This window comes from Chrysochloris asiatica, unplaced genomic scaffold (genome assembly GCF_000296735.1).
Source record: "Chrysochloris asiatica unplaced genomic scaffold, ChrAsi1.0 scaffold00001, whole genome shotgun sequence".
NCBI lineage: Eukaryota > Metazoa > Chordata > Mammalia > Afrosoricida > Chrysochloridae > Chrysochloris > Chrysochloris asiatica.
The window spans coordinates 52,064,426-52,074,966 of NW_006408519.1; the positions used below are offsets into that span (position 1 = coordinate 52,064,426).

General features: G+C 51.8%; 1 protein-coding gene across 1 annotated transcript; it reads right to left on the reverse strand.

The window, feature by feature from the left end:
- Positions 1-6,158: 6,158 nt before the first annotated feature.
- Positions 6,159-7,208, reverse strand: LY6H (lymphocyte antigen 6 complex, locus H). Its single transcript, XM_006830736.1, has 3 exons — positions 7,142-7,208; positions 6,538-6,657; positions 6,159-6,394 (listed from the first exon to the last, which is right to left on the reverse strand). The coding sequence occupies exons 1-3, from the start codon at positions 7,206-7,208 to the stop codon at positions 6,159-6,161; spliced, it is 423 nt and encodes a 140-aa protein (XP_006830799.1).
- Between the last annotated feature and the right edge of the window lie 3,333 nt (positions 7,209-10,541).

Consider the following 10,541-nt stretch of genomic DNA (forward strand, 5'->3'; position numbering starts at 1 on the left):
GGAGGCAGAGATTGGGACAAGGAGAGGGGGAGCGGCTGAGGACTCTAGATTCATCAACTAAGAAGAGAAGGACTAAGAACTGGTGGCCAGGAGCAGATTTGCAGAATGTGCCCTTTGGAGATGTAATTTATTATATATGCCTGAGTGGGGTTTTTTGTATGTGTGTTTTCTTAAAAAAAAAAAAGCTAAAGTGGATAAAGAGAAATACTTTTAACTGATAAAAAAAAAAAAAAAAAGATGAATGGAATACACAGAGTCACTTTATCAAGAAGAACTGGCCAGGAGGTAGCGCAGAATCAAGAACCAATAGTGAAAACCAAGGCACCAGAATGAATGAAACACCAATTGAGGTCCTTCAACCAATGGATACAATACTAAAAGCGCTCACCCTTCTATGCCAAGCAATCTGGCAGACAGCTGCTACCTGATCAACAAAGTGGAGAAGATCCAGATCTGTGTCCATTCCAAAGAAAGTTGCTCCCGCAGAAAGTGGAAAATATCAAATAATGTCTCTGATATCACAGTGTTGCTGAAGATTTCATTCAAGAATGGTTGCAACAGTGTATCAACAGGGAACTGGCAGAAATCCAGGACAGATCAGAAGAGGATGTGGAACAAGGGACACCCTTACCGATGACAGATAGCTCTTTGCTGAAAGTAGACAATATCAGTTTGCTTGTGTTTTATTAGCTGTGCAAGGGCATTCAATTGTGTGGATGAAAACAAATTATGAAAAACATTGCAAAGAATGGGAATCAGTTCTGACTCATAACAATCCTATTAACAACAGAACAAAAGACATCCCTGCAGTGGAATTAGGAAGTCACATAGCAAAGCCTCCCGACCCTTGGATGTCGCTGTATGCCTATGTCATCCAAGTAAGATGACCAAAGACAAGTATAGGGTAGGGTGCATGCACCATTCCTCTAGAGGGGGTGGCAGCAGGGGCAGAGAACTCTGGTGAGTAGTGAGGCAGGCCCCCCCCCCCGGGACAAATCTGCAATGAGTTCTGGGGGGGTCTTTTAGGGTGCCCCAGCCTGCTCCTCAGCCTCCATGTGATATCCCTTATTAGCCCCCATTCCAGTGACTTCTATAGTCAGCTTTCAAGAATCCAGTGAACGTACAAGTGTAGTGTGCGCTCAGTCTACAAACTCAGCTGAACAAGAAAAATAGCCTTTGTCTCTATAACCTTTTATTGCTATCCTTAGCCTACCAGTGACAGAAACATGTTCTCTTACCAACGTGGCATTCTCAGCTCCTTTCCCAGAATGCAGCGGTGGCCAGATTGGGCAAACTTGTTTGTTTCACACATCTGTTGAAACCCCCATTGGCCCATAGGCTCCCTGGCCATCACCCGATGCACACCGGACAGTCTTCCTCTTGTTTACGTGCTGGTCCAGGCTGAAGGAAGCCACTCAGTTCCTTGTTTGTGTACCACGCTAGCCCCCACCACCCTCACCCATCTCCCTTTGAAGTCTTGCCCAGGTAGTCTGCCCTTAGCAGCGCCTCTCTCCTTCCTCCTGTCATCCAGGGGTAGTGTTTGTAAGCTGCCCTGGAGTCAGCCCCATTGATGGAGACCCATGTCCAGCCCTGCAGCAGCCCTGTGATTGGCTGCAGATTGGATGTTCTTCTCCAGAGGACCTTCTCTTCCTAATACAAAGGCAGTCTCTCCTTCTCTCCCTCCCACTGCTTGTCTTGAAATATTTTGAAGAGCTCCACCTCCCAGCCTCTCTCTGTAGATGTTTGCCTCAGAGCCCAGTAAGGTAACGAGTTTAGGCTTTTGAAAACACAAACCCAGGAATGTGAGGGCTTCATGGGAAGCAGCCCTCAACCCTCCCTGAGGCAGCACACATCCTGGTCCACCTGCTTAAACGAGGGGTGGATACGGGTACACATGGAAAGAATGACACTAAGGAATTAAATAACATTAGCTCACCATGCCAGAAAGGACTGAGTTCCAGAGAAGAGGAAAATGTCATTCACAATACCACAAAAGTTGTAAATTACCTAGAATCCATATATCAAGGATGATGAGAGAGCCACACAGAGAAAGCGACAATACTGTGTACCGAGGGACATGATTTAGGAAGTGAATGCATAATGATAGAGCACACCATGGTTCTGACCAGAGAATTGTAAAGAGTAAAGACATCAACCCTCCCAACTTTACATCCCAGAAAGTGAACATGCAGTCAAAATTCTAAGAATGCTGTTCTGGAATTGTGCACATTGATCCCAAAATTGATCTGTGTGAATACCTTCTGACAAGTAACAATGGTTTTTCAAAAAGAATACTGACAGGGTAGTGTATTACACAAACAACGCAAAGGTTCTATGAATTTATTTCAAACCCCACACACCCCACACGTGTTTGTTTCCTATGTGCACTAAGACTATTGTATGAATATGCATTTTATTTACATGGGCACATTGCATGCAGGAAAAAAAAATACAGTACTTGCCTTGCCAGTTATTGAATATACTGCAAAGCTGTCATAATCAAAACTGCATGGTACCAATCTGGTAATAAACTGAGTAGTGATCTCCAATGAGGAACAGGTAGGCAGAAGCATCCAGATATATATGGGAATGTGTTATGTTACATAGGTGGCATTTTAAATCAACGCAGGAAGGCAGGATGGGGTATTTAATAAATGACATGGAAAATGCTAGCCATTAACTTAGAAGAAATATCTACCTCATAACACTTCATAAATAAACTCCATATGGATTGAATATCGAAAAGTAGTGACCAGATCTGTAAAAATGTTAGAAGAAAATAGAGAATATTTTCATAATATAAGACTAGAGAAGTTTCTTCTAAAATAGGAAACCCAGAGACAATAGAACAATCAGACACATTCAACCACATTAAAATTTAGAACATACATATATGTACAGTTAAGACAAAATAAACAAAAACACAAGTGACAAAATGCACAAAAATATTTGCAAAACATATAACATGGGAAAGATCTGTGTGTCCAGTAAACAAAGGTCTTACAATTTAATAAGAAAAGACGAACACCACAGCAGAAGAGTGGGCAGAGGGTATGACCAGATGGTTACAGAATATAGATGGTGTGACACTGTAGGATAAGTGCTGGACCACAAGGTCGGTGGTTCAAACCCACTAGCTGCTCCTTGGAAACTCTATACAGGGTCGCTCGCTATGAGTTGGAAATGACTCCACGGCACTTCACAACAACAGCTAACGTGGAGAAGGCAGACCAGTCTCACTAATATGTCCTAAAATGAATGTCAGAACAAGATTTTACCTTTTACCTACCAGATTGGCAAAACTCCCTACAGTTGGTAGTTAGGATCCATCACTGACACAGGCATAAGGAATTAATGGGACTGTAAATTGGCATGACCCTTTTTAGAGGATAATAAAGCTTTGATCGACTTCTGAAAATCAGCCATGGAAAAATCTACTCTGATACACAAGGGTGTCCATAAGTTAGCCAATTCCACAGTAACTAGTATGGAATATTGCATTTTTTAGTAAATATTTTCTCTGGAGCCCTGATGTACAATGGGTTAAGCATTGGGCTGGTTAACTGTGAAATCTGTAGTTCAAGCCCAGCTGCTCCCTGGGAGAAAGATGATGCTGTCAGCTCTGATTTTGTCTCGGAAGCCCTGGGAAGCAGTTCTACTATGTCCTTGAAGGTCACTACGAGTTGGTATTGACCCAGCTGCTCACTGACTTCTCGGAAGCACCCCTACACAAATAACCCCTCGAGCTGGTTACGATGCGATGACAGAGGGAATAGTGTCAGCTGTGCTGAAGACAAGGACTAGAGAACAAGCCCTGTGCCCACCAAGGCCTGCAGACATGTTGAGTGGACAGAACCCAGTGGCAGATGGACATCTGCACCATGAGGGACGCAGGTGAACCTTCAGCAGCGTATCGGAGTGAGCACTGTACTAGACTTCAACTCTTCTAGAGATGAGAAAGATGTTGTAAGAGTTAGCAACTCTGTAGTGGGAAGGCAGAGACTTCTAGGCCAGGCCTTGCTTGTAGCTGCCCCTCCCCACCCTGGCACCCCACTGAATGCTGCTCCATTCACTTCTAATTCTATCTAATTTCCAACAGAGGGGGGAGAAGTTTGCTCCTTTCTGTGTCTCTAAAGTCTTCCCCAAGTAACAAATTAGCCACATATAGATTCATCTCAGAATGACTAATAGACTTTCCTCCTGGTACCTTCAGTCTCAGGGCAGCAGCTTTCCAGCTCACCCACATCCCTCCAGCCCGCAAAGCACAGGACACAGGCAGAAGATAGCACATTTTACTGAGGTGGGAGGGGGTACATCGCAGAGCTGCAGAGCAAACGGAAAACTGGACGGGAGAAGCCCCACTAAAGGGAAATCCCTCAGTCTTTCCACCAGCAGGAAGGTGACACTGGTCTCGGGGGGACACTAGAGCCCCCTCCCTCCATGGCTCCGGCAGAGGAGCCCCTTGCAGGAATGCCAAGACCAGCACTTCAAGGACTCATATTTCTTTCCAGGGTGTCTGGGGCCCAGCAGGTCCTCCCTGCCCCACCAAGCCTGGGCCAGTCACAGAGGTTCTGAAGGACTGGTCCCAGACCAGAGCCTAGGAAAACCCTGTGGTGGCTGCAAACCTTGGGGTCACAGGGGCATGGCGGGTGGCCAAGGAGCAGAGATGAAATCGACACCCCCACACATACCTGAAACAGGAAGGGCCAGGAGAGGCAGCACCTGAAATTGACTGGCAGGTGTATCCTCCTCTGCTTCCACTCAGCAACCCCCATTGTCTGGGTGGGTTCTGCACCAGTCCCCCCTACCAGGAACCCTGCTCAAGCTTGACCCAACTTAATACGGGGCTCTGGTTAAGAAGCAGCATCTGGGCTCAGGAAGTCTCCCATGCCAAGCTCCCAGGTGCCGGAGCGGGGAGCTGATCCCGAAACTGACCACCCCAGGGGCTAAGAGAGAAAGCAAGTGAGTGGAACAGGAGTCTTACACCTGGACATGTCTGTGGGTCTGTGAGTACACACGTGTGCAGGCAGGGCACTGTGACACCAGGGGGTGGTGCTCATCTGTGTGGCCACGGGGAATGTAAGCAGGTGTGTGGTCAATGCAGAGGACCTCTGGTGGAGGGGAGTGACATAGGAGTGTGCAGATTTGTGTATGCACTGCCTGTGCTTGTACACACATTGTACACGCATGCCGGGAGGGGGTGTGCATGGGGTTGTGTACTAGGGTGTTAGGGTGTGCACTGGAGGTGTGTGTGCTGTGTGTGTACACTTGGTGTTTGGGCAGTGCTGGTGTGTGTGCACCGGATATATGTGTGCATCGGGGTGTGCACTGGGGTGTGCTGGGGATGTGTGTACTGTGTGTGTATACTCGGTGTATGGGCAGTGCTGGGGGTGTACACTCTGTGTGTGCACTGGGGGTGTGTATACTGTGTGTGCACTTGGTGTATGGGCAGTGCTAGTGTGTGCACTGGGGGCGTGCACTAAGGGTGTGCATTGTATGCACACACAATGTGTGCTGGCAGTGCTGGTGTGTGTATACTGGGTTTGTGTACACACTAGGTGTGTGTGCACATCAGTGTGTGAGTTTGTGCATGCGTTCATATAAGTGTATCTGTCCATGTATGTCCTGCATGCTCACACGGTTATAACGCCTTCCCCTTCACGTCGCTCCCCAGAATCTTGTGCATCTCAACTACGCCTACCTTATGTGCCCCTAAACCTTACAGGCCAAGTCCTCCCCTGACTCAAGGTGGCTCCAGGTGGCCCGAGAATATTGTGCATTGTGGTCTTGAGTTTCAGAGGGACGCCTCCCCAGCCCCACTGCCTGTGCTCTCAGCCCTTTACTACCTACTGCCTGCCAGGGCCTCCTGCCCAAGCCCTGGCTCAAACCCTGGTCTCTGAATTCAGAAGATGCCCTTCAGTCCAGGCTGCTGGTCTGGAGTTGTCTCTCAGAGACCCCTGCCCGACTTCCCAGGCACCAACGGCCGGAGACTTGAGGCTGGTGGAGAGACTGAGAAGATACTCATATTGGGGAGGGGTAACAGCCACAGACTGTGTGGAACCAGCTCAAGCTGCCCCAGCCCCAGCCGGGCCAGGCTGGGGACAGGGCAGGGACAGGCTCAGGGGGGCACCCTCAGAAGCCCTGCAGGAAGGGAAACCTCAGGGCCCAGCCCAGAGGAGGGCAGGCCCCAGGCTGAGTAGGAGCCCCCCAGCCCGGGCCCAGAGGTTGCCCCCAGCCCCAGCCGCCCCATTACACACGTCTTCCTCACAACAGTCCACGTCCACTCTCAAGATCCCTGAGTTGATAAAGCCCATGAGATAGTCTGAGAAAAAGTGACGCTTCACAAAGTCGCACGACGAGGCGCACATCTTGTTGACAGAGTGGTCCTTCCTGCCTGGGGGAGGAGGGCAGTTGGGCCAGAGGCATCTATCTCCACCATCCCACCACCCCAACTCCACAGAGTGCCCCTGAAGGTCCAGGAGGGGTAGGTACAACCCGCGGCCACCCAGCACAGCGTCCACCCCGACTCCGACTCACTGCTGCTGGGGTCGGTGATCCGAACGCTGGCACACACGGTATCTGTCGGCTGGCACTGCTTCGGAGTACAATGGCTGGAGTTGGTGGTCAGCGTGCAGTCCTGACACCACAGGCCCTGAGCTGGGCAGGCGTAGAGGCAGGGAACATGAGCAGAGGGATGCCCAGCGCCCAGGGACAGCAGCTGGGAGAGCCCGCGCCGCCAGAGATCCTGAGGGTGGGCCACCCAGTGCACTGGTAGCTCTGCCATCTCTCTCTCCTGCATCCCTCCCACCTCTGGCCTCCCCTACACACACAGACACACACACACACACACACCACGTCAGGGCTTTCTGGCCTGCAAGGAGGACACAGGACTTTGGGGAGGTGCAAGTGCAGAGCCGGCCACCAGGGGAATGAGGCCGCTCTCCCGCCGAAAGCCGCAGGTGACCAGGAGAGAGCAGGTGGGGAGCAGAGGAGGACGGCCAGAGAAGGGCGGGCAGGGACCTGCGGTCTCTATGCCTCGCCTCCGATCGGAAGTGCGATGGCAGGTGGAGGGTGGCCCCCACCGCCACCTCACTCTTAGCGGTCTCGCCCCCCCATACACCCTGAGGGCGCCCCCACTCACCGGGCGCCGCACACAGAAGGCCGGCCAACAGTGCCAGGCTGAGGCCCTTCATGACGGCGGGCAGCATGCTAAGATGGGCCTGGGGGAGGAGCGGCAGGCCAGGGTCCTGGGGGAGCAGATCTGGGGAGAGACGCGATGTCAGAAGGCAGCCAGGGCCCCCTAGGCTCAGGACCCCACCAGGTCCTTCCCTTCCTCCCAGGTACGGGGGGTGGGGGTGGGGGGTGTAGGTAGGGTCGATCTGCAACGTCCCAAGTCCCACCCACACCCGTTCCATCGCACCATCTAGGAGAGAGGGTCTGTCTCTAAGCCATGCCCCCACCTCTGGCCTCAGCGCCCGGGTGCTGGCGGCGTGGGCTCCCTGCTCCTTGGGGGCTGTGGGTGCATCGAGAGGACAGCAGCAGAGACAGGCGCAGGTGAGCCTGGGCCCTACCTGCCGATGGGGGAGGGGCGTGCCACGTCGTACCCCCACCCAAGGCTAAGAGCCGAGAGTCCCGTAGGCCCCCGCAGGAGTGCTCACCGCAGATCGGGCGTGGAGCGCGGGCCTCGGGTTCGGAGCGCACTCACATCCCTCGGGGTGTCCGCACTGGGGGGCTAGGGCAGCAGCGCGCGAGCTTGCCCTTCGGTCTCCCTGCGGACCGGAACCCGGCGCAGCCTCGTCTTTCGGGGACGCAGCCGCAGACGCGGACCCCGAGCAAGGGGCGGGGTGCGGGAGGGGGCGCGGGCCCCTGAGGTTGCGGTCCCGGTACCTCCTGACCCTCACTCCCGCGCCTGCCCGCCCTCCCCACTCCCCCTCCGCTTGCCTCCTCGCCCCCACCCCGTCACCCCCTACCCCGGCTCGCAGGATCCTTCCCCCTCGCTGGCTGAAATCCCCTCGGAATTTCTCTGAAGAACGTTTACTGCAAAAGGAAGCTAACGCACAAAGACGCAGAGAGAGGGAGGGAGGTACCGGCGCTGGGGGGCCCCTCCCCTCCCAGCCTCATCCCCTCCTACCATCACCCATAACGACCCCCACCTACAGCCCGAGCCCAGGGGACTTCTGCCTCCAACCACGCCCACAGCCAGAGGCAAAACCCAAATCCCGGCCTGGGCGTTCGAAGTCTTCTGCCAGTTGTTCTGAGAGAGAGAGAGAAAGAGAAAGAGAGAGAGAGAGAGAGAGAGAGAAAGAAAGGGAGAGAAAGAGAGAGAGAGAGAGAGACAGAGAGAGAGGAGAGAGATAGCTTTCAACGCGCTGTGCCTTTGCACTTGGGCCCCTGTAAGATGCCCTTCAAGAGCTGACGGTTGTGTCTTTCCTTCCTTCGTTTCTCCTCAGCGCCTACTGTGGTTTCCACTGCCTGGACCCTTCTCAGGATAGATGTTGTGTTCTGAAACTTCTGTTAGCACGAGCTGACCAGTAACAGCACCGCAAGTGGAAACAACAGCTCCTCCATTGAGCGCAGGCTTTGTGTTTATACCCTGTCCCAAACATTCCAAATATTGTCTCATTCCAGTCTCACCCTTGTGTGCCTTTGAGGCGATTCCGACCCTTAGAGACCCTTACAGGGTTTCTGAGGAGTATCTGGTGAGCTTGAACTGGACCTGGTGATTCAAACCGACTTTGCAGCCCAGAGCATTAACCCAGTTGTTGTTAAGTGCCATGGAGTTGATTCCAACCCATAGCAACTGTGTATAGGGTTTCCAAGGAGCAGCTGGTGAGTTTGAACCACCAACCTTGCAGTTCAAACCGACTTTGCAGTCTGACGCATTAGCCCACAGTGCCACACCAGGACTCCATATTAACCCAGTGTTGTTGTTGTTATGTGCGGTGGAGTCGATTCTGACTCATAGTGACCCTGTACAGGGTTTCTGAGGCAGTAAATCTTTACTGGAGTAGAAAGCCTCATCTTTCTCCCTCGGAACAGCTGGTAGTTTCGAACTGCTTACCCTTAGGTTAGCAGCTCGATTCATAACCACTACGCTACCAGAGCTCCTTATTAACCCAGTAATATTATTTCCATTATACAGGTAAGGAAACCATAGCACAAAGAGGTTGAGTGCCCTGCCCAAGATCACACAGTGAGCCTCAGAGGGCAGAGCCTATGTTGGAACCCCACCTCACTACTTTACCGTGCTGCAAAGGAAAAGAGGGTGTCTTCTTCGTTCCCTAGTGCTGAGACCACAGAAATACCGTAATTAGTAAGTGTTAGCAAGCTACAAGCCTGCATTCAGAGGAGTGACTCTGAGCATCTGTAGACCACAGAAATACCGTAATTAGTAAGTGTCAGGAAGCTACAAGCCTGCATTCAGAGGAGTGACTCTGGGGGAAAGGTCTTTGTCTCCTCTGAGCATCTGTAGACCCAGCACTCCCTGAAGATCTCCATGTGTCTTGGCATCAATCTTCCTCCAGACCTAGGAGCTTCCCAGTGCAGCCCCCCCGCCCCTGCCCCCAGCCCAAAAGACACACTTCACTGTAGATCCAACCCTCTCTGCTCACTTCTCTCCTTTTATCTCTCCCAAGATAAAAGATGTTGCAGGACATACCAATGGGATCTGGGTTGTGATGGGATGGAAGGTGTTGCACACACACACACACACACACACCCGCCTTAACCCTTTATGACTTCATCATGTTGTCACATCAGGGGGGATCATCACATCACGTAACTACCAAAGCAATGAGGACCCTGACCCAGTCAAGTTGACACAATGGGGGGGGGGCACAGTGACAAAAGGAACAAAAGAGCAAAGTGGGAGGTGGTTTGGTTTAGGGCTGGGAAGGCTGTGCTTAGTAGCATTGGAGCTGAGACCTGAAAGGGATCGTTAGCATTGGATCTGAGAAGTGGGGTTCATAAGTGCAGAGGGCAAGAGCTGGATCATGGCTCAAAAGCATTCTTTTCAAAACTTCGCAGAGTTCTGAAGAAAGTAAGAGGCTGGTGGGACCCTGAGCTTAGACCTTTGTAACCCTTCAGGCCTGGAACTACACACTCCCCCCCAGTGGTTCAACTTCCAGCCAAACAATGAACAGGATTCTAAGGGGGTAATCTGGCAGCCAGGTGGTTACAATCAATCTGGCTAGGAACCTCAAGGTCAGCTAGGCCGAAGCTACCAGCTGTTCCGCGGGAGAAAGATGAGGCTTTCTGCTCCCGTAAAGATTTACAGCCTCGGAAACCCTGTACAAGGTCGCTATGAGTCGGAACCGACTCCACAGTCACCACCAACCAATCACATCACGCCTTAGAACAGTCAACCAGAGAATAAAGGCAGAGAAGGATACAAAAGAATGGAGTGGGGAAGGGCCAATGCCGGGGGAAAGTTCTGGAACACTGGGGACTGCAACCAGTGTGATGAAACCAAATGTGTCCGAAACGCGGAATGGAAATTCAATTGTTCTGCTTTTACCCAAATCACAATAAAAATAAAAAGG

Excerpts from the sequence above, each read along its gene's own strand:
- LY6H (XM_006830736.1), bottom strand. The coding sequence starts at position 7,208 with ATGCTGCCCGCCGTCATGAAGGGCCTCAGCCTGGCACTGTTGGCCGGC. Across the intron at positions 6,658-7,141 it reads CCTTCTGTGTGCGGCGCCCG|CTCAGGGCCTGTGGTGTCAG; the intron begins GTGAGTGGGGGC and ends ACGCCTGCCCAG. Across the intron at positions 6,395-6,537 it reads GATCACCGACCCCAGCAGCA|GCAGGAAGGACCACTCTGTC; the intron begins GTGAGTCGGAGT and ends CTCCTCCCCCAG.